This window comes from Aptenodytes patagonicus, chromosome 20 (genome assembly GCF_965638725.1).
Source record: "Aptenodytes patagonicus chromosome 20, bAptPat1.pri.cur, whole genome shotgun sequence".
In the NCBI taxonomy this organism is placed as follows: Eukaryota; Metazoa; Chordata; class Aves; order Sphenisciformes; family Spheniscidae; genus Aptenodytes; species Aptenodytes patagonicus.
This window is the reverse complement of record NC_134968.1, coordinates 1,203,792-1,227,368: the sequence shown is the minus strand read 5'-3', so window position 1 is coordinate 1,227,368 and position 23,577 is coordinate 1,203,792. Positions and strand designations below refer to the sequence as shown.

Below are 23,577 nucleotides of genomic sequence, written 5' to 3'. Positions count from 1 at the left end.
CTCCACTTCTGCTCTAAGCTGCCGCGCGTCAGCGCAATACGATGCTTTGAGTGGCAGCTCGTATGTCCTTCCGTACAGCATGCTGCCCTGGCCTCCCATCTCTGCCAAGGTTTGGTTTTACTTTGATGTTTTATCCCTCTAAAGCTCTATTAATCTGTTTTATTTCTTTCTATCATAGGGATAATCCTTTATGTAAGCATAGCTTCCACAGTTGAAGTTCATTTTGCTTCAAGCAGATTAGCGTTACAGAACTATCCCATGTGACGCACAGGTGATTTTTTTTTTTTAAACCCTTGTTTAGTTTCTCCAGAAGCTTTTTTTTTTTTTTTAAAGTTTAGCTGCTGCACAAACACAAGACTTTTGCCTTTCACAGGAAGCTAACCACAATCACGTATGTAGATTAGTGCTTTCAGAGGGTATTTAAGTGTATAAAGTTCTTAAGAGCCTAAGACCTGTGGATTTCACTGGGAGTGAAGCACTTCATCTGTTGAATTGCTTTTGAACAGTCTCACAAGGTGCCTAATTCATATTTTAACGTCTAAATACCTTTCAATATTTACCCTTTGGGGCCTGCTCCATGCTATACACCTGTTACTATATTTCAGTTATGTAGGCAAGAAGGTTTTTTGGGGTGATAAAATCTGATAGTTACATTAATGCAAAAAAAAAATCCAAAAATCTTTAAGAGCAAGTTTTTTGACCCAGGCTTCTTAATAACTTTTACTAAGTGCATTTTTGTGGTGAGATAAAAGCATATTTTTGAGAACTGCCCAATACAGAAGAGAACCTTTGCCCACTTGATTTTACCTGCAGAACAAACCAAACAGCAGAGCCGTGGTGATGTCAGAGGTCACAAAGTATGAGTCAGACTCTCAAAAGCAGCCTGTTTTTTCATGAAGAGAAAAACAAACCAAAGAAAACAACTCCCTTGCCACGATGCAGTGTTTTGGATTTGCCTCCTCACTTCCTTCTCAGTCCCCTGTGGGTGTGAAAGACTCGCCAGCTCTCAGGCACCCCACGGGAGAGGGCTCAGCACCCCCAGAGGGGACCCCAGACTCTGTCTCCAGCAGTACAGGCACCCTCAGCAGTTCCCCCCCCCCCCCCAGCCTGCACCCACCTCCCCACAGGAGAAGCCAGGGGACACTCACCACAGCTGGAGAAACAAGGAGCCCCAGGGGCCCAGGAGCTTCCACCCACTTACCAAAGCACGCAAGAATCAGAGGAAGCAGCCAGCCAACTCCAGTAAGCCCAGCAGCAAAGGCACAACAAGCTGGTGGGCTTTATCTGCTCCATCTGCCTCGTGGGAGGGCTTCAGGTCCTGCTGAGGACCTCCAGGTGGGTGTGCTGGCTCATCAGGGGCGCCGATCAGCTGCTCTCTATCGGGGTGGTTGGTGGGTAGCCAGCTGGAGGTGTCAAACGGGCACCAGGCTCCTGATCCCAGCTGCAGCCTAAGGAGCAGCGGGGGATCAGACAGCAGGGCTGTCACAGGAGCACAGCAAAGGAGCTGGGTTTCTCACGAGGCCGGTCCCTCGAGGAGGTCCCTCTCCGGCACCTGGTCCCTGATGCTCATGTCCCTTGTGGGCACCTCCGCCAGACACCACGGGGGTTGGTCAGTGGTTCGAATGCTACCCACTGGGCATCGGTTCAGGAGGTTTTCATGTGCTTGGAGAAGTTACTGTACCTTTGAAGATGGCACCTACTCATTTGGGTACACACCCTTAGCTGCAACACACGCTGTCTTTGCCAATAATTACTGTTATTTACATATACCTTGAGAATATGTAGCAGATGAAAAGCACAAACGGCCTTCAAAGCCAAGGCTGTTGCACAGATAAAAACTTGCACAACAAGCGTTTGCAGCACCTGAGGTGTGGAGTCTCCTCCTGCTCCTGCACCAACCCATTCCACCCGAGCCCCTGTGTGGTCAGGCCCCCAGTCCAGGCAGCAGCTGGTATCATTTAAGAAATCAAAGCTTTACGCTGGCAGCAACAATCATTCAAGAAAATGATTTTTTAGAAGAGCAAGATGCAGTAAATAAATCTTCAGATGTGTAGCTTAAGATGTAAAGCAATCTCTGTCTATAATCAAAATGGTTTGTTAAAGGGAGCTCAGCTGACGGGAACACCTCTTCCATTAGTTTCTGCATGATCTGGAGCGCTAACAGATCCCAGGATGGAATTAAGGGAATAGAACAAACAGGAATGAGTGATCCCATTTGTTCTTTTAAATCTGAATTACCTTTCTGAAAATGCAATGTGGTAAAGAGAACTTCAACTTTAAACATAAGGGCAACAGCCTTGTCTTTTTATGGACTTCTGTGGTTAGAATAATGTGATTTTAACAAAGAACTCCTCACAATTTCAACACAAATGCTACTGGTTTCTCAGTTAAAAGTCACACCATGGCCTCTGTAAACAAGTTGTGTATCTTTGAGCAACTGGACAGGCTGAAATTAAAGGAAAATAAAACCATTCAGTCTTGACTGGGGTTATTGCATGAATGTGAAGAGGCCACATTAGAAACTAACGAGCACACAGAGGTTTTAGGCTTAGGAGTCTGTGCTCTAGTAGGAGAAAACAAGAATTCATGCTCGACAGGCTTCCACGACGCTGGTTATTCTGCGATCCAAGTAAAGTACTTGTGTAGCTTGGGGAGAGGTTTTAGGACAAGTGATCGCTCAGATCTTTCTGTGCAGGACAGGCTGTGCAATCTTTTCTAAGTTTTGCCTTCAGTTTTGAAAATCTGAAAGTTTTAAATTATTGAAAGAACTGCCTTATTCCATGAAACAAGTATGTATCTGATGTCTGCTTAATCGGTTTCTTTTTTACCCAAAGCAAGAGACTATCTAGCTGAAGGTACTTGCAGATCTAAATTTTCACACACTGTATTTCAACCTTCGTCTGTTCTTTTTGGTGATGTGAGTTTCCTCGGACTAATGAGTTAGTGGAACAAATAACCCTCCTCTCTTAATTACTAGCTTTTTGGCACAGTTAGTTATGAAATGTAAAACCAAAATGGGTCACTAGGTAGCTCCCCTCTTCTTGTGCCTCAGGATGTATTTTTCTAAAAGCAATCCTTTTAATTGCTGGAAACAGAAACTCCTAAAATGCAATTTAACTAGTACAACTGCAAATGCTTAAGCATAACGGCAAGAACAACTTGCCCGCTCTTCCAAGAAACTGAAATTTTGAATTTAATTTTTAGGCAGGTTTCACTGCTTCAAATTTTTAAAACCCAAAGAAAGGAGCAGCCATGGTTTCTGTTTCCTCATAAGAGGGTTCATTTTTGTGTCCAAAGTAACACCCTTTTGCAAACACATTATTATCGGAGCTCCTACTTTTCTTTAAAAGATGAGGAAAACGCAAGCCTTCCCACTTACGTAGCTCATTGTGTGACAGTGCTCGTAAGAGGAAGGCTGCCATCGGTGATTTCTCTTTCTTCCTCATTTCCATTGTTTGCAACAATCTTTTCAGCAGCAGTCGCTGGCAGATAAAAGTGGCCGCACGTTTGCAGATTTGAGTAAGCTGTAACCCCGTCTGTAGGAGTTGGTTCGACTGTTCACATCTACGTCCTCCGTCAGCACCTGAACAGGCATGTTCAGATTTGCCCACTGGGGAAAAGAAGGTGCCGCGCAGAGCCTGGCACACATTTGTTTGTGGGGGTTAGTCTTCACATCTACAGAAAGGAATTAAATTAGTTCTCTAGAATTGCACTAAATTATACTATTTCATAGAAGAACCAGCACATTCCAAGATCGACAGCAGGGACTCGAACAAGGAACTTCCACTCAGCACCAACTGCCAAAAGATTTACTTACCTTGGAGTACGAAATGGAATTGCGAACTATGAGGCAGAGACACTGAAGCAGCTATTTAATACGTATACGAGACAGCGCCTGGTTTAATGACCGCTTCCAAGCAGAAATAAAGGCCCAAGTCAGCTCACGAAATCTTGTGAACTGAGGGAGAACGCACAGTTGATCAGCAGAAAAAATTGGCTTCAGATACTAAGTATTTGGGCCACAGTTGCATCTTCCTCTTTGTATCTTGCAAGTATGATACTTTCTGTAAATTCATACCTCTTGGTTTAAAGTAACATGAAAATTATTTCTGATAATTTGGCAGGAGGTGGCTAAAAGCTTACGGGCAAAGAGATTACAAGTTCACTAATATTATTTCCTCTACAAATTCTCCCATTCGTTGGCTTTTGAAGTCAACAGCCATCATCAGAGATCCCACAGCCAGCATTTAAACAAAAGCCTAGACCAACTCAGGAATTTTTACTTTGGTTTTGAAAGTGCTTTTGCAGCATAACTTCTTGTATGTAGTATATTTCAGTAATGAATTCCGTGTTTTTATTCTCCTCTGGGCTTAAGATGGAGAACAGCTGATGAAAGCCCTAAATCAAATACAGGCATTACCTTAAAAGACAAGAACCAGACCACTGTAAGTTTTAAAAAAAACAAACATTGGATTTTATTATTTTTAGACCATTTAAAAAAAGACCAAAAGGATTTAAAAAAACCATTACCATCTGATATACCCACTATTCTGTAAAAACATACTAGTTTATTGAAGCATAGGCATCATGTGTCCTCTTATAGTTGTAAAGTCATGGAACGGCTTGTATCTGTTGTTGCCATTAGGTGTATTTTTTTCCTCAGTAGGGCTTCTGCTTAAATAGGCAAAAAGTGGCATTTTCAGTACATTTGTAGAGTTCCCAGAGGTTTTTGAAAGCTCATGGCAAGCAAAACTACTATTTTTTACCATTTGTGCCGTATTAGTGACTGCCTGCTCAGAGAACATGTATGCGTTTAAATGCTCTCCTGCTTTGTACTTTGCCGTATCTCTGGCTGAGGTCATACCAGGGTATCTTAGTAGCAAATAAAGGAGTTAATTGGTAAAGAAAAGCAGAGGCTGCTGTTGAAAAGAATCCCGCATCACAGAAGAAACCCCTAAGATATGTCATTTACTTCAAGACTATACTCAGTCCTTTGGAAATGGATCTCCTGAAATGCTGCATGCAGAACATGAGCAAGTTTCCATCGCTGTAGAACAGCTACTCTATAAAAGACAACAAAGATTACACCAACCCCCCCCCCGCAAGACCAAGTCTTTCAGCATTATTTAGGAGCACTACTCATGAGTACTGAAAGCTTTCTTTAAAAGCAAAGAACTGGGCAGCTGCAGTAGACGTCCTCGCTGGCAAGAGCTGAAGCAGGGGTTCAGCTGCTAGGCTGCTAGCCCCACGCACTAGGCTGCTGTGGGGTTTTTTGGTTTTGTTATCAAGGAAGTGCTCTAGGTTATACCCAGTACAGGCATCACGTCTTTGCTCAATACTAACGTCAACTTTAAGATGCCTCAGTAACATTCTAACTTCTCTAGAAAGCGAGTGCTATTAACCACATTTCTCAACTGTGCTGCTTCATCAGCCTCCATGACCGCAGCGCTGCTGTCCTGGCTGCAGATGACGTTGCACTAACCAGATGTGTTGGGCAGTCAGTCCCTCAGCAAAGCCAGCTCAGGGGGGCTACAGCAGAGGGGTGGTGCACGTCCGCATCGCACTTCAGCCGCAGACGAACGAGAAGGGCCTTTAAGAAAGACTGCATTTTCAGAACTAGACGAATGGGAGAAGGCCTGATTTCTAATACAAAACCCAAACCCAATGCTATCTTTCCAGGGAAGAAATCCCAAGCAATAGCATCTCTCCATATTGTACAGCTGTGTTTAGACACGAGGTTTTATTTTCTGTCTGTTGTAAGATAGCCTTTGCCTCTAAAGGCCCCTTTAAAACACTATGCTGATAACCTGACATGTTATTAAAACCCAGTATCCTTTGGAGACAAGTGATACAGGCAAGGAAGATACAAAAGCCGCGTAGCACATTTTGAAATCAAAACAGTACTTCATTAAAAAGAGACACATGAAATGAGTCAATATTTATTCTTTCTTCTCGCTATCCTCAGTGATAGGGTCTGCGGGAGGCTCTTCAACTGTCGCACTATTGCTCTCTGAACCAGTGTTGCTATCACTGGTTCCCTCCTCTGCAGTGCTATCAACCCCTTCTTGGCCACTCTCCTTATCATCTGGGATAGATGTTCCTTCTTCACCATTCTGCTGGTTTTCTGTGCTCTCTTCTGGGTGAGGCTCTTCTGTAATAAGAGATTTCTCAGTGTCATTTACATGCCAATACATTTATTTAGGTTGTGCAATTAAAATTTAGGAAGAAACAGAATCTGTAATAAATCCGAGTATTCCATAGCAGTTATTTCTGTCACTTAGAATGTGCAGTAACAGGCACAGCTCTGAAAGACCTCTCGGTGCTTATGATGTACGTGATCCTGCCACACGGCATCCTGAGTGTCACATGCAGCTGACTGACCCCAAAAGTCTAGCCACAAGAAAGCAACGTGCCTTCTTAAATCAGAAGCACTAGAATTCAAACTCCTTAGTCCCCTTTCCCTTACGCTCATGCCGTTACAGCAATGACTCACTGAGATATTAGCCACTGATACTCTTAAATACAATAATATTTTCTTATGTCACTGTACGAAATACAAAAAAGCCTTACAAAAAGCTTGTAAGAGCAGCATGGAAAGAAGTGCTGTTCTATCATCCTTGCTAGACGCTGACACTGGGACAAGGAAATGCTCTCAGTTGCTCCTAGCTAACCGATGTCTAAAAGGTGAGTTAGGTTTAGAAAGCGTTTTTCCCCCCCTTGGGTACATTACACACAAAGCATGACATACGGCTTTGTGGCATCTTATCCTCTCCCCTTTTTAAAAGCGGCAATTTAATGAGAAGAAAGCAAACACCCGTGTTCACCAAGATGAAGCGAACTATTCTGAATGTTGTTCTTCTGAAGCCTTTCTTCCTACTAACAGCAAAAAACCAGGGCGCTCCTCCTGGCTAAGCTGAGCCTCTACAGAGATACTTTAATGCTGATCCTTCGAGGATTCTGAAGCTGGTCTTCAAATGCAGTTACCTGTCTCCATCGGAGCACTCTCCTCTTCCTTCTTCTCCTCTATCTTGTTAGCTGCCTGTTCTTCCTCAGCTGCTATGTTACTCTGACTGCGTTCGGCTTGCTCAGCTGCTTCTTTTTCCCTTTCCTCCTGCCTCTTGCGAGCCTGTTCCTCAGCTTGAGCAATTTCAGCTGCAATTTTTTCCATATCCACTTCTACCTTCAAACTGCATAACTAGAAATTAAAAAAAAGAAAAAAAGGAAAGCTCTTTTACTATCCCAATTACTTTGAAAAACAAAACATCAGTAAAACCCAATTATGAGCTCAGTATTTCTACATGCAGCATAATTCTTTTGATTTGACAAAGTTTATATTAAAAGCTTCAGTAACTAGGGAGGGAGATACAAGCATATTAACAAAGGGGGGGGGGGGGGGGGATAAACAAACAACCTAAACTTGTTATTTGAATGCAGCCAAGGACAGAGCAATATGTTCTCCACAGTGGCTTTAGGCCACCTTCCTTGAGCTGCTCTCTCGTGAACTCAACCAGTCAAGCCTGAAGGCACTTTTAAACTGTACCGGCTGAATGTCACCACTAAAGGTCACTGAAGGAGCATGAAATAACACAAACACTGCGTGCTTCCCAACACCCACACACTAGGACACTGCAGTCATCAGTTGTGTAATTATACAGAACTGAATACAGAACTGAACAGAAGCGGGTAGAGCACTTGTACAAATGGGTAACTAGCAGATTCCTCAGAGTAAGTGGAGAAAAGCAAGAGTTGTACCCTTTTAAGCTCATTGTTAAAGGATTCTGTGCTTTCCAAAAACTTCCTCTTCTTTTCCTGGTGACGCTCTTCGATTTGCAAAAGCTCAGCTTCTAGTTTACGCTGGAAATGAAATAAATGGTAAGAACCTTACTATGCAGTCATCTGAAGAACTGGACAAAGTTCACAGCTACGTACAAAAATATTTAGACCAGTATTTTAAAATAAACCCGCATATAAACATCCTTATGGTCGTCTTCCTTGATCTAATACCCAATAGGTAAGAAGTTCATATTGGAAAGTATGACCAATAAAGGGTCTATGCAGTAATTCAGGATTGGCTAGGCATATTATAAATGAAAAACAGTATATACTTGAGGTGAATTTTCCAGCATAAAATCTACGCATTTTCTTTTATATTATACACCCCATAGGTATATACCCCCCCCCCCATCAATTACATTCTCTAATGCAGAAAGACCACAACTCGAAGGAAAGAAGGGATACCATGCCCCTCCACCCCCCGAATCTTCTTTGTTAATTAAAAAAGCAACAAATCTCTCTCTCATTCTGGTCTCTCAGTTTTCTTCACCTACATGTACACTGACTATACTGACAGGGTTCTTTTGTTTACATGCTTGTTTGGAAAATACAGGCATATGCCCAGTCAAAGCTAGGTGAAACGCGCAAGTGCGACCTCACTACATTTCCTTGTACGCATTTAACTGTCGATGAAAAATGTTACAACAGGGACGATTTACTGTCATGAAGAATCATTACAAACAAGATTATGAGTCATAAGCTACCTGAAAGTCACAAGTCTACCGGTACCTATTAAACAGAAGACCTGCACTACATACAGAAGGGTTATGTATAATAATGAAGAGCTATGGAATTAATACTGAAGATATCCTAAAGAACAAAATACAGTTTAACGTGACTCTCAGTAACAAAACAGCACAGAAGGTGAAGTCTCACATCTTGCAGCTCCCAAGAAAACCCAGAGATTAGTTATTCAAGCGTACAGAACATTGACACCCAACAAGAATAGTCATGTAGATGATCAAATGATCCGAGACTTGGAGTACAGCCCAACACCATTATGTTTTAGCTGTCTTCATATAATTTATCTTTACCTGATGAACCATTAAAGACTGAACCTGGCGTTTCAGAACTTGCATTCTAGCTGTAGTGACAACAGAGCGGACATCGGGCACCACACTTTCACTCAGTATCTCACTGATGAGACGATGGTTTCTTTGGAAACGAGCTGTGGCTGTGTGCTTCATAGAAAATCCATCATCGTAATCTGAAACAAGAGTTTGAAGTGCAACTGCTTTAATTCCACAAAATGAGGACCAAGTCCAATGCCACTGTACCCACATTACCACTAAATAAAAACAAAATAAAACCCCTAACACCACTTGCTGTCATGTCATGAAGTTCATACTAACAAATATAGAACATCAGGTAATCAGAAAAAAAGACAATGTGAGGATAGAACACCATTTACCCTGGCACAGCTGTAACAGCTATGATTTTATACGCATTTCCCACGTCTGAAATTTGGATTGACCTAGTTATTTACTGCGTTGCTTTCCACATTTCCAGAGTAAGAGGGACTATTAATACACTGAATAAAAACCCCCATTCCTGATTAACCATGTAACCAGAACAATATCCAGCACAAAATACCAACAGGAGAGTGACTCCTCTATAAATAAGCTTTGTAGCACAGATCAAAGAGACTTATTTTTTGAAACATTGAGGAATGAAAGTATGAAGCAGTGATACGTTTACTCATCACTGAAAATTCATAGTAATGTAATAAGGGTATTCAATATTTTTTTTTTTTTTTTGGTAAATGCAGTTCTCTAAAGAACAGTTACTGAAAAAAAAAAACCTAACACACTTTAGGAGAAAAAGTACACAAGCACATAGGTCAAGTGCTGGTCTCCTTATAAGCTTCTTGCAGAGAAAAGAAATTAAAGGAAGCCCAACATGAACTAAACTGTCTTGTCTGACAGGCATCTAGAGGATTAACAACAAAGATCTAAGAATATTTCAGGTCAAGGATTTTTTTTTTTCCTCTCCTATCAAATTAAAAGAGCTTCCACTTTATGGCAAGATACTGGACTTTGACAGTTTTAATCTAGTTACAGAATTTAACATGAACTACAACATTATGGATTGTACTAGGTACTAATTTTAAAAGTAAAATTCAGTTTAATGCTACAAAGCAGAACAAAATAACGTGTTTCCCTATATCTAGCAGCACTCAAAAGCTTCCAGCCCATAGAAAACAGAAGGCTTCCTATGCTGTGACTTTCTATCTCTCTTCAAGGAAAGCAGGCAAAGCCTTTCAACGTAATAAAAAAATCAAACCACAGTCTGCAGTTTTGGTATCAAGAACCTATCTACAAAACAGACTCAAAAAAATTTAACTCAAACTAATTAGAATTTAAAGCACAGTAATTAAATAGCATTAAGTATTGGTGAGGAAACAAACTTAGAAGAAACTTCTGAGAGTATAATTCGTATTTAGTTGAGTATTAAAATGTTAAGCAACAAGTACAAATTATCTTCCAGAATGATGTCATGTAGAAAAGTCCAGAAGTTGAATTTATTTTACATCAAGTTTTCCTAATGGAGGTTACTCTCCAACCATTCATATATCATCAACATATCATGCCAGAAAATATTACCAAAGAAGGTAGCTAGTTTAATGAAAGTTTCTATCTGCTTTATTTCAAACTGTTATGTTCAATTTCTCATTGAGGTATCTGATTAAATGAAGTGGAAAGAGAAAACTAGTGGGAAGACTATAGATTTGCAAGAGACAAAGTACTAAGCAAACTGGTCTCCTTAAAGTTGTGCCTTTCTCCTCTTCACAAGATTCCTTTTATGCTAAAAGTTCTTGATCCTAGTGACACGCAGGATCAGACAGAAGCAACATTTCTGTCACAGAAAACAACCTGCTGTTTTGTCCCAGATGTAAACAGATGCAACTCAGGGCCTAGCGCAGCTGGTTCTGGCTGAGTTCACTTGGCCCAGGTAGCACAGAACAGAATTTGAAGTCCCAAAATGCCAGCTACTGGAACGCTAAATGTATTTACATAAATTCTACAGTTACCTCACACTGGGGAAAGTGCTGTTTGTCACGAGCTTTATCTCAAGGGTGTGCTTTTACAAGGGGGGAGAAAGAAAAAGGGTGTAACGGACTGAGTACATTTTTCACCCTCAGGTTTCAACAAGTACTTGGTCATGAATTTAAAAGTAGACATTAGGTGCATGAGTCTGAGTTTTCCCACTGGGTGGGGTGCACTTCCTTGCAGTCCAATAAACTTTCAGAATTTTCTCATCAACTTGCCAACAGCAAGGGTAACTTATTCTCTAAACAATCTCAAGTGACAGTTGTTGAACACATTCAAAGTTCAGGTGCTCTTAATCATACCAGAACTCTGCCTGTCAGAATTATGTGCTTCTGATGGAAGCACAAAATTCCATTCAAGCTGGATTAAATCAGGCATGTAAGCCTTTTATAATGCATATGTTAAAGCCATTACAGAGCTTTAAGCAGACTTATTTGTTTTGAACTGTAAGCATTACTTCACACGTAATTAAGGGTTGGAATAACTTTTGCCACTGGCTTGCCACCTTAGTTTTTGGAAACAAAGTCAGCTGTTAGCTGTATGAAATAAAACGTGGTAATGAAAATCAGTATTAAAGGTACCAAAATAGAAAGGAAGTCACGTTAAGCACTGTGAAAGCTGTACACTGGTAGTTTTCCATATCTGGCGTCCGTTTCTCTATACTGTTGGTCCTGTAATGAGACTGTCTCACTGGATGTGCACACAAATTCCTTTCTGCTTACCATCTGGATCTTCTGCTGGCTGTATACTCATGTAAGGTTCACCTTTCTCCATGCGTGACTGCCTTTGCCGGCTTTCTTCTTCTAACGCAGCCTCAGCACGACTTTTTGCATTGATGTAGGCAAGGTATGCAGGAGAGTTATGGTAGGCCTTCATGGACTCATTGTACTCTATCTGAAATGTGACCAATATTGTTTGATTGCACCATTGGACGATTTCAGACTTGACATAACTGTAGTCTGTATAACTCAAATTGTAGTTATACAGACAAAGCTATTTCGAATCACCTGGCTGATACACAAATGACCATATTCTCTCAGTCTCTCTTTTTACAAATTAGAACTTCTTCTGTAGTCATTCACGTTTTAAGAACACTAGCTGGGCTTTTAGGTACATTTCAGTTGTAATACCTGAGAAGTCTTACGATAGCTTTGTTTTCTGAGATTTAAAAATCAAACACCTCAGAACAAGGCATTTATGATCAGACGAACGCTGGTAAGATAAAAAAGAGTTAACGTGAAATATTCTCAATAATTCTCTGGAGTTCTGACTAGATCTTTGATTCTGATTTCTTATCCTTCCTTATTCCAGTATGTCATGAACCAGTTTTCAAAATAAGTTATGGTTTTTCCATTCTTTGATCCATCCCTGCAATGGGATGATATGGAATGCTGCAGCCAGACTACTGTCTCCTCCTGGTAGCAGGACTGCATCACTATTTTCACCTTCTTTGAAGTGTTTTTTCCCTTTGAACTGTTTCCTTCAATCTCCCTTTTAAAATTTGCCAAGTCTAGATTTTGTACAGTGATTTGAGATATTTCCAATGAAAAATGAGATATAATCTACAGTATTGTTAAAAGTACCTAAACATCTTGTTTTCTTTATGATTAGGACTGGAATCCTTCTACCTAGGCACTGTAAAAATATAAACAAGATGGCCCCTGCCCCAAGGAGCTTACAATCTAAACATCATTACCAAGTTAAAAAATAGAATGCCTTGATTTTTTTTTTTTCCCCCCAACTAAGAGCATCCGTCTTTGAAGTACTTCTCTATTGACTTGGAATAAAAACAGCTTAGATTTGACCAGGTTATACACAGCCTCAGATGCCTACCAGGTTTAAGCACAGCACAGCAGCTGGACAGTTTTCCCTTTGTACCTTAAGATCACAGTAACAGTCTTGTAAAGGTCCTCAACACTTACCACCCTAGACACGAGGTAGCTGTCATCTTTCGTCATGAAGATCAATAAAAACAAAACCAAGCCACGAGAAAACCCTAAAAGTGGTAGCATTTTTCTATTAAGAAACAAAACACTATGCCATAGCGTGGAGTTACACCAGATTACACCATGAAAACCAAACCCTACGTGACTGGAAGTCTTTTATGAACACGTTCATGACAATAGCAGTAGTTGCAGAGCACCAGTTTTGAAAGAGGATTTTGGTGTTGAGACAATCTTTTCAATACTGATGTTGTACAATCAAATCCATTCATTAAACAGTTAAAATTGACACTCAATTATAAATACTTCATTTTGAATTAGGTCTAAAAACTGACCAGTCACAGTTGATGTACAGTTATTTAAAAAAAAAAAATTAAAAGACGTGTCAGGACATACTTCCATTTAAGTTACATACAGGGGTCTCGTGAATGCCTCATACACCACTGCATGGGTAAGATGAATTTTTCTTCTCAGACCAGTTCCTAGAAGAATCAGCTGTAATAAACATCCCAGATTTCTTCCATTTACCTTTTCAGCTTCATATTCATTCAAATACTCTTGCTTCTCTTCATCAGTGAGATCTCGCCACATTCCTCCAATAATCTTGCCAATTTCCCATAACTTCAAATCAGGATTGGACGCCTTCACTTGGTCCCAGACCTTAACAGAAACAGCTGGAGCTTTACTAATGATATCTAAATACTTCCAAATTAAACATTTTATATTGTCATCTCAGTGTTCTTTCTGGAATCACCATGAAAAACAGGATTAAGTTAGGAATGAGTCTGGCTAAACTATCTCGATTATTTTCTGGGGCAGGAAGTCAGTAGGAAGCCATCTACTGAAACAGGCAATTGCTGAAATGGCTTTGGTTTCATGAGAATATTGCCTTTAACCCTCTTAATTCTCTTCTTAAATGCACATCGCTGCATCTCTGGGAAAAAAAAAAATGCTACTGAGTAAACACATCCAGCAGTAGATTATGATAAAGAGCACTGAGCTTTTCAGATCAGAATGTAACATTTCAAAATATTTTTCAGTCTTGCTGATCAATTTGAGTTCCAACAAGTTCTGACTCCACCAAAAAAGTTTCTAACTTTATAGGGAAAAAAAAAAAAAAAAAGAAAGCTGCCAGTGTTATTTCTTGCTGCGCCACTTGACTTTTTTTTGTTGATGGTTTTTTGCCTAAGACAGACATGCTGGTAAAGATACTTTACCAGAAGTGGAAGAAATTCCTTCTGGCTCACCCGCTTCAGACAGGCTGACATGCCCTCCCCATGCCCCATCAGATTTCAGACTCCACAAGAGTCTCTCTCCTACTTTCTGTCAAACAGTTCATAGAATAGCGAAGTAAACGTTGCCACAGGCTAGGTTGGTGAAGGAGAACATGCAAAGTCCACTCATTGCTACTCTTCAGTCCAGCTACAGCACTGTACCAAGCTCAGTATACCGCAAGGAATACTTCCTTTATATAAAAAAGTTCTGTCAGTAAGTCACAGGCACTTCTCAATGTGGCAGGGTGGATCCTTGTCAGCAGAGACAGTGGTAGTAATTATCATTTTAGAGAAAACTTTTCCCCCCAGAAATTGGCAACTGTATGAACAGACTACTGCTGCCTTTATTCTGAAGGGCAATGCATCTGTACTTTACAATTCCCTTAAAAGAATGTGCAGGCTGTTAGAAGTAAAAGTTTAGAAGCTGAAACTAAGATAATAGCAATTAATTGTTAGCACATACAAACACTAACTTTTATTATTACTTGTTTGACACTGTATACCCACCTTCCGGCTGTACCTCATGTAGGGCATCAGGGGCTTGTCTGGGGGTTTGGGGGGCTTTGGAATGGTAATACCAGAGGAAGCCTATAAAAGAACCGAATAAATCCATTTGTTAATGTGATCGCTGGCAGTTTCCATATACACTAGTTTTGGAAAACACTCATTCTTGTGCAGTTAACACAAACAAACTACACCCCTCCCCACCAAGAGAAACAGGCATCAGCAAAAAAATTACCCAAACTGTGAACAGGTACTAACTACAGCTGGTCCTCACAGTAATATTTTTCCAATTTAAGTTTGTCCTTTTATCTGTAGGTTTACAGAGTAGTAACTAGATAAATCTTCAAAAGGGCTCCATATTCTTAAAACTGAAACACACAGCTCAGAAATTTACATGGAAACACCAATCCCAACAGGTTGCTTTTCTCACTTCTGATGAGCAATTTATTGTACCTGTTTTGACAAATTTACTGTGGCTACTGTACAGGTGAAAAAAAGATAAGGAGAAAGTTTAAGATCATGAAGTTAGAGACATTTTCATTTTCAAATCATTTTAGCAATATATTTATCTGCAAAATAGGTCAGTGGTAATTTGGAGCCAATTAAACTACTCACTGTAAGAAGAAAACAACCCTATGCACCTGATCTGTCAAGGTGTGCATTATTTGTATCCAAGCTGTACTTAATTGTCCAAATTAGCCTGTAATACCCTTCTGTGCTCTTATCTTCCTTTAGGTTTGTACAATGTCAAGCACATTGCTCGCACTAAACAAAAGGACACTGAGCACTAACCGTTGCTGATTGAAAGTTGCTGCATCCCCTCTGGTCCCCTCAGTCTACAGACACCTGACAGGGTTTTCTCCTAAAATAATGCAGTAACGTTACAGTCCCCGTCAACTGCAGGTTCTGAAAACCTCTACTCTTCAAGCACTTACACATGCTAGGAGTTCCATTATACGTTAAGTGGGAGTGTTTTCATAAAAATATAAAGCAGTTTCAGTATTTTTCAGGACTACGGCCACAGATAAGCAAATACTTGGATTTGGCCAAGAAGGCTCATGTTCAGTATTCAGCTTTCCAATTTTTCCTCTTGGTATTTTTTGTTTTGCTGAATTTATGGAGCTCTATGAAACAATGCATACAGAATTGTGTATAGATATAAATAATGTACATGAGGTATATGCATTACCAAAATGTATACATATATACACATACAGATGGATTTGAAAAACATTAACGAAAATTGTTTAATGCTTTTAAATTAACAGGAATTTAAAGACACCATACATATATTGATATATGCATGGCAGAGAAGGCTGTGTATGCTTATGACATACAGAAACAATGAAAGTTCTCAGACAAAACCTAACTTATTCTTGTATAAGGAAAAAAGTATATGTACGTTCAGTCAAGTTCCAGCTTGTACGGGGAAGGTCTTTTCTGTAAATGTTTTAACAAATCAGATGAACTTCATATATGAAGTTTGAAAGAAGGTTTATATGAGAGGCATAAAAAGAATACACTTCATTAAAAGCACCATATATTTGTTCCTTGAGAAATCGTTATATCACATTCCAAACTAATCTGATGTTTTGACATAGAAAGTTTTACACAAAAACCCTTAAAGTTACGAGAATTACAGAAATTTAAAAAAAAAAAAAATCAGGGATTTACTTTATTTCTGTTGTTAGTTATGAAAATGTTACACTTCCACAGTCTATTTTTGTTTCCTAACTGCATCCAATGCTCAGGACTTTATCTGTACTTGAAACAAGCTTTCACCCCTCTCATCACTTGACTCTATCTCACTTTGTTTACTCCATGAAAAATGAATGTAACATCCATTTTCCACACACTGACAGAGTACATAAGATCTGAAAGGATTCTGTTTTATTATCATCACACTTTTATTGAAAAAAATAATTTCTGAACTTGGGACTTTGCATTTATTACCAGACTAAGACTGGAAAGAAAAATAAAGGCTTGCATCTCTTGCATGGCTCAACAGTACGATGCAACTACTATCAATGATCTCCAGTTTGCAAAATGTTCTTCCTTATTTTTGTGCTAATAAACCTCAATAAAATGAGCAGTTCCCTCCCTCCAAGAATTTGTACCCATGCTACAGAACTTTTCCCTAAGCATGCGGTGGTCACTGAAGACCACAAAGTCTGTCTTTCTGGAGTTCTGCATCATACACGATTACCACATTTTTTTTTTTTCCTCTGCTGAGTAGAAGTCCATTTTCCTGCAAAAGGTTTCAGAGTGAAAGGGAAGGGGTAGGGGTGGGGAATAAGAATCAGAAGTATTTTTTTGTTTTTATAAAGAAGTGGCAGCAGCCAAGATTCAGAAGAACCTAACTCTAAAGCCATTTCTGGTCAATTCCTGTTGTTTGCCAGATGATGTAATAGTTGATTCTCCTACCGTGACCCGGCTGTTGGTGCCCGGGTTCCCTCCCAGCCTGTAGTTGTTGTAGGCCAGATGGCTGTATGGATTGTATCCCACAAACCCTGGTGTGCTGGGCATTTGCTGATGGAAACAAATGAGACAAAAACACGAATGAGAAATGAGCTCAAACGAGGAAAACACAGAAATGAAAATGAACTGCATATGGCATGCAAAAGCAACCAGAATTTAAACAAGCAAATGAGGTGTAGCAGTTGGTATCTTCTCAACACACAAAACTTACTCCAGTAAAAACCTATTAATGAAACAGGATTTTTAAGCAAATGTGTCACTACAAATTTCTGTCTAAAGTTGGTGATTTTATTTCTATTGAGTGCGTAACTCATTTAAACAAGTCTTCTATAAATCCAGCTCATGGCTAGTAAAATTTTCCAACATAAGCCACCAAATAATTCAGAAAGAGTATTATATCCAAAGGGTTAAGCTTACAAGGCAACACAGCACACAGTAATCAGGCAGAAATCCCTAGCATCAACATTTACGGTACCAATGAAAATCCCTGTCTGCTCTTCTTCCCATCCTTCTGCCTTTCCAACAAGTATTACACTGTCAATAAATAGGAAAAGAAAAAAAAAAATCTCCCAAAGCACCATCTGTGCACAACTACCAGTATCTGAAGACTTTCCTGGTGGTTTGCAAAATTTAAATGTTTTGGGGAATTGGGATTAGAAAGCTGGGAGAGAAGACAATTCACAGAGATATCCTTCTGTTATGAGGTAGGCTGCAGACTGACAGAGTTGAGGAACCACTGCAATAAAATCTACAGGTTAGAAACTATAACTAGTCTTAACAGATCACTGAATCCAAGACAATTTCAGAAGTTAATCAACACATCTTCATTCATTCTTGAATTCATTCGATTCATTCTCACCTCAGTAATGTAGAGAAGAATCTAGTTTCTTTACAATCCCTTCTCACCCATCATCTACATACAATCAAGTATCAGAAAGTTCACTGTATTCCCCTCCTCACATAAATCTCTCTCCAGCCTTTTCCCATTACCCCCCACTTCCCAATCAAATTTGTTAGGAAAAAATGGATCAACTATTTAATAGTAATTGTGATCAAGTCCTGACTGTGGTGGTCCTATCATTCCATTAGGATTCATGATAGCCTGTAGTGTTTCTAGACATTTAAGTGTCATCCACACAGTGTCCCACTCTTTAGTGGCACTTTGGCCCTAATAAGAAACACTTATTCCAATAGTCTTTTAAAGCTATTTGCTGACTGGACCCATTCTAGATTACAGTTACAAAAATTCTACAAATAGGTTCAGGACTCCAAGAACCAAGGTATGACAAATACAAACACTGAACGAAAATAACCTATAAGCTAAACTACATTAACTTGTGAAATTTTCAAGTATATGTAGACACACTGTAGTTAGTTTATTTCTAAACATACAAATACAGAGTAAATTTATCCTTTAACAGTCAGCCTTCAAATATACATTTTATTGCCAAACTTTTTAAACTCATTCACAGCAGTTGACATTTACTCAGTCCGTATGCCTGTGATCATGACATACACATTCACTATTTAATAAGACGCCATTTTACTAAAGTTTTCTGTATTACCATAACAACAGGTTTTGAATATGTTGAACTACACCTCTTCAATAAAATCAGATGACAATTGTAATCTCCGTCTGCTTAATTCTTTATTTCTGCAAGACAGGATTTAAATGTTACAAGGGAACTACCTTGCATTACACGGAGAATTGTTACTTCAGCTATAATACTGTAGTTATGAGAACTACCGGTTATTTTGTTGATTGTAGCAACTGGCTGTGGAAGAACAAGCAAGGTTATTTGTCTACTTTTCTTTTATGACTTGCATTAAGAGAGCACAGACCATCATCTCAAGGACAACTGTATAAAATACAAGTAATACAGAAGATGCTTGAAAGACAGGTAATACATGTCACTAGTTGCAGTTTTGAAATTTGTTTCATGTACCCTTCTGAAGACTTCTAACTTGACTAAAGAATGTACCACATCAATATAGACCGTTAAGAACATCTGTATCCATGCTACATCCCACAGGAATCACACATGAATATGCACAGCTCTCGATGCAGGAATCCAGCTGTAAGAGTGGATGCCATCATGTTCCTTCCAATACTGGCACAATTCTATTAAGTTGTGTGCAAAATGAAAACTCTGAACAAACTAAGCAAATAAAGTTTTATTTATGTAAATTTTTAAGAACATAACTTGTTTATACATTATATCATTTTCAAGCCTCTTTAAATGTGAAGTATGGCACAACAAATTTGGAGGATCACATTTCATCTAAATCCCATCCTGCAGTTTTCATCTCAGATGCAGAGATCAGGGACACCCTACTGGGTAACAGTTTCAAATTTTCTTTTGGTAAAAAAACCTCACTATAGCATCTTTGCTCATTCTTCTGTACAAGAGATTTGTATTTTCTCATGTGAATACGTTACTCCTAAAATGCAAGCTATTTAGAAATGTAAAGGCTACGGAAGAGGTACATTTGCTTTCAAATGCTTTCCTGACGGCAGCATACTGGTATTTCAGCACCTTTTTATACATGCATGAATGCAACTGGACATGATTCAAAGCTACTGTTCATGTTTTCCTAAGTGTCATTCCATACCATTTTACTAGAAAGTAAAGTATTTCTCATGCCATAGATGCCAAACTACCAGTGATTTCAAGAAATTTGAATAAGACTGTCATCACGAGCACTTCATTATTCTGACCCAATATAGCAGTGTTTTGCATACTCCTGCATTCCACTGAAAATCGGCTAGGTACAACAGAAACATGAAAAAACGCACTGTTTGCCCATGATTTGGGCACAAGTTGAGTGGGAAGTTTTAGAATAGATCGGTTTGTTCTTAAATATTCCAGTGTACTGTTGCAACTCACTGTGAATGTAATTTTAGACCAACTGACTGCTTACAGAAAATTAAGTATCTGCAGGATCTAGCCTCAAAGATGAAACAAGTTTATTCAGCTTCTCTTTCACAAACTGCTTTAAAAAAAAAAGAAGAGATTAATTTAAACAACACATGTCATATTAATAATGAAATGCAACTAGTCTGTGTTTCCAATACAGGAAGGTAATGCAACTCCATAATTATTGCTCTGGTAAGTTATTAAAGGCTATATTACCAAATCTGTGTTAATGAGAAAAATCACTATACTTACGGTTGCAGGAGCTGGGGTAGGAGGTGGGGCGTAAGATGGCCTTTCTGTTAAGATATAAATGTAAGCATTTTTTTTCTTGAAGATTTGAATGAATTCTTTATAAGGCACCTGCTGTGTCAAACATTTTTAAGTGATTTACAAAAATAAGACAGAAACCTACTCTCAAAGACTTTGCATTTTGCCACTGAAGAGTGTAAAGCAAAGAACAGAAGAGAAAGAAAAGAAAGAAAAAAATTAAGATCACGCCATTGCTATATTGGTAGCCTTTTATTTAGCCATAAGAGTGAAGAATGTGAAATCCATTTATATGCACCTCAATTAAAAACAGGGTAAGCAAAAATGCAGTGAAACAGGATTTAGGATAAGCTGTGATATCTGGATTTTCTATGAAAACAATATACCAGAAATCAGCCACAGCAAGATTTAAGGCCAAGAGTTTGGTCAGAAATGACTATACCTCGTATCATTCCTTTTAATGCAAGGAATCTCACAAACAGGTTCTGCTGAACCAGATCTTTAATTCATCAAGTTAAAGGAAGAAAAATCTGAAAACTTACTTGACATTTTGATAGGCAAATTTTCAGCCACCTGACATTATATTTGTATTTCTGAAAGACAAAAGAATATCATGCTATTAAGTACTATGCCTTTGCTTCCCCAAATCTTTGAAACTTCAATTATTATAGTTACCATTAGTTACCAAAAAGTTTGCCAATTTTGATATAAAGACAAAAGAGTTTCTAAAAAGTAAAGTGTTGTCTCTTTGAAAAATGAATGTACTTTCCAAGGAATCTGGCCTTAAATAGCTGTGAAATAACACTCAGGTTTACATCATCTTCATATTAAAGGTTTTAAGTATACCTATTTTTTCCCTTTAGAAATAAAAAGAATATACTCCACTATTTTGCACCGATTCTTTCGGAAAACCGGTACGAATGTATAAATGACCAAACTAAATAGCATCTCCTTTGCACGGTACAAAAAAAATAATCACCGAACACGACAGCAGCGCTATCACAGGCCATGGGACGTGAGCACGTTTAACCCTTTAGCAACAAGCCCATCGGTGCGCACGGGAGCAGCACTGCAACACAGCAGCATTTTTTTCGGCCCTTCTCTTCGAACAACTCCACCGCAGTTTCAACAGGAGCCGGACCTCCTTTCGAAATTCCCCATTAATAACGTGCTTAGCTTCGGACTCACACAAATTCCTCAACATGGGACTGCTCGTGAAGTTCAAGAGGAGCTTGAACGGGAGCACGCCCGGAGGCGGGTCCGGGGGTAGGCGGGAGCGGCAGAGCTGCAGCAAGGGCAGCTCCGGCATCGCCGTTCCCCCCACGCCTTCGCGAGGAAACCGATGCCTGCGATCGGGGAGACCCTCGGCCTCACCGAACGCCCTCCCCGTGCTGCACGGCGCGGGCCGAGCGCACCGCGCTCCTGGCGCCGGGAAACGCCGGTCTGCCCGCGCGGAGGGGCGCGCACCCCGACCCGGCAGCCGCTGCAGCTCCGCGCCGGCTGCTGGAGACCTCCCCGCCCCGCCGTGACCGCCTGTGGAAGGCGCAGCCACCCTCCGCCCCAGCGGCCGCTAACGGGGCGGGGGCCGAGGCCTGCCCCCTCATACCCCTCCAGCTGTGTTGCTCCCTGGGCCGCGGCGTGCCCCTGGGCCTGCCTGCCCGCCCGCCCGCCCGCCCCACAGCGGCCGGGCCGGGCCGCCCCGAACGGACGCCCCCGCCCCGACTCACCCGCTCCGGCGCCGGCCGCGCTCCCTTTGTTCCCCACCAGGCCGGGGCGGCGGCAAGGACGGCGCCTGCGCGCTCTGCTCCGCACTTTCGACACGCTCGCCCCCGTCCTCCTCCAGCCTGCCGGCGGTGATCTGGTTTTTAAGGGGGAGGCGGTTTGCCTGTCCTGCTCGCCCCGGAGCCCCCGCCAGGCCGAGGCCTTCTCCGCACCGCTCTGGGGACGGCGGAGGTCGGAAGGGATTGTGGCGAATCTGCGGGACGCAGAGGGCAAAGGCGACCGGGGCTGCGCGCGGGGTGCGGCCCCGCCATTACCGGGAAGGAGGCGCCGCCTCGCCCGGCGCGGGGTGTTACCGGCGCTCCCGAGGCATCGTGCGGGCCGGGTTGTCTCCGCCCCAGACTCGCAGTCTCCAACACCGGGCTCGTCCCCTTCGCCCCGCGACAGCAAGGGGAAGGTGCGGGCGGGAAACTGCCCGCCTTTACGTTCCTGTCAGCGCTTTCCACAGAGAGGCTAACCCGCTTCCCGCCCTTCCGCCGAGTCGGCTCCTTGCTGGGCAGCCCCGGCCGCTGTTAGCATGCCCGCAGCGGTCAGGCCGGGAGGAGCGGCAGCGCTGGCTCCCGGTGGCGAATCTGCGGCGGAGAACACCCAGGCGGGGGGCGGCCGCGGGAGGCCGTTGGCGCCTCGCGCCCGCGGCCATTTGGCGCCTTTTTCCCCTCAGAGGGAGCGCGCGACCTGAGGCGCTCTGGTGCCGGGGCTGCTCGGGAGGCGTCTGGAAAAACGCTGCAGTGTAGTGTCTGGGCCCGAATAAATCCCATAAAGGCAGGCTATCGCCTGACTTCAAAGTCAGGTGAACAGTCCTGGCAGTGCTGGGGAACCATTTGTCTGTGTAAAGTGTGCAGAGCTGTGCTGAAACGATGGTTTGAGAATGGCATCTCTTTGAAGAGAGGTTGAAGAGGCGCAGGATGTGGCCCTCAGTCTGGTCGTGCTTACTGTGCTGCGAGGAAAGCTGGGAAGATGCCGGTGTGTTGATGAAAGGGCATGCAGAGAAGGCGGCCTAGAGGAAGCGGGTCAGCCTGCAGAGTGGCGTGAAGGAAGGCTGGTCATACGGGCTACGGGAAAGACCCTAGGTTACAAATCTGTGTAGATTATAATGTTGAACTAAATCAGACTGACCGACTCAAACACTCTTACCACAGAGGATTATGAATTACAGAATACACTGGGAGCAGTGGAATTGTCTAGAACAATTTCTTGCAGAAATTTGTGAAGGTATCACACACGGAGGTAAAAAGCTTGCAAATATAAGCCATGGTAAACCATGTGGCTCCGAGTGTGAGGAAGATGAAGAATTTCAGACCTCGGCATTCAGCGTAGGAGTCTTTTATACAGTGAAAATTGTTAAAGTGACTGAATTAAAAATGAAAACGTAAAGTTTGGCATTGGAATGCTGTCATATGGCTAATAAGATACATTTCTAGACATCCATAAAGGAGGATTTTCGTGAATCTGGTGAATGTGGCAGCTGAAGGAAAGCCAAACAGTGAATGTTCATGACAAGATAGTGGAAATATCTTTGATTTTTTTGAAC

General features: G+C 41.3%; 1 protein-coding gene across 3 annotated transcripts; it reads right to left on the bottom strand.

The window, feature by feature from the left end:
- Positions 1-5,925: 5,925 nt before the first annotated feature.
- Positions 5,926-22,088, bottom strand: SMARCE1 (SWI/SNF related BAF chromatin remodeling complex subunit E1). 3 transcript variants are annotated; one of them, XM_076357021.1, is made up of 12 exons: positions 21,995-22,088; positions 20,810-20,860; positions 20,253-20,296; positions 18,648-18,736; positions 17,029-17,133; positions 14,608-14,688; positions 13,355-13,486; positions 11,606-11,777; positions 8,868-9,040; positions 7,753-7,854; positions 6,985-7,195; positions 5,926-6,151 (listed from the first exon to the last, which is right to left on the bottom strand). In XM_076357021.1, exons 4-12 carry the CDS (start codon positions 18,648-18,650, stop codon positions 5,940-5,942), a joined length of 1,191 nt encoding a protein of 396 aa, XP_076213136.1. In that variant the 5' UTR covers positions 18,651-18,736; positions 20,253-20,296; positions 20,810-20,860; positions 21,995-22,088; the 3' UTR covers positions 5,926-5,939. The 3 variants fall into 3 exon arrangements, with proteins under 3 accessions (XP_076213136.1, XP_076213134.1, XP_076213137.1); XM_076357019.1 differs by lacking the exon at positions 18,648-18,736; XM_076357022.1 differs by lacking the exons at positions 17,029-17,133; positions 18,648-18,736.
- Positions 22,089-23,577: the final 1,489 nt, after the last annotated feature.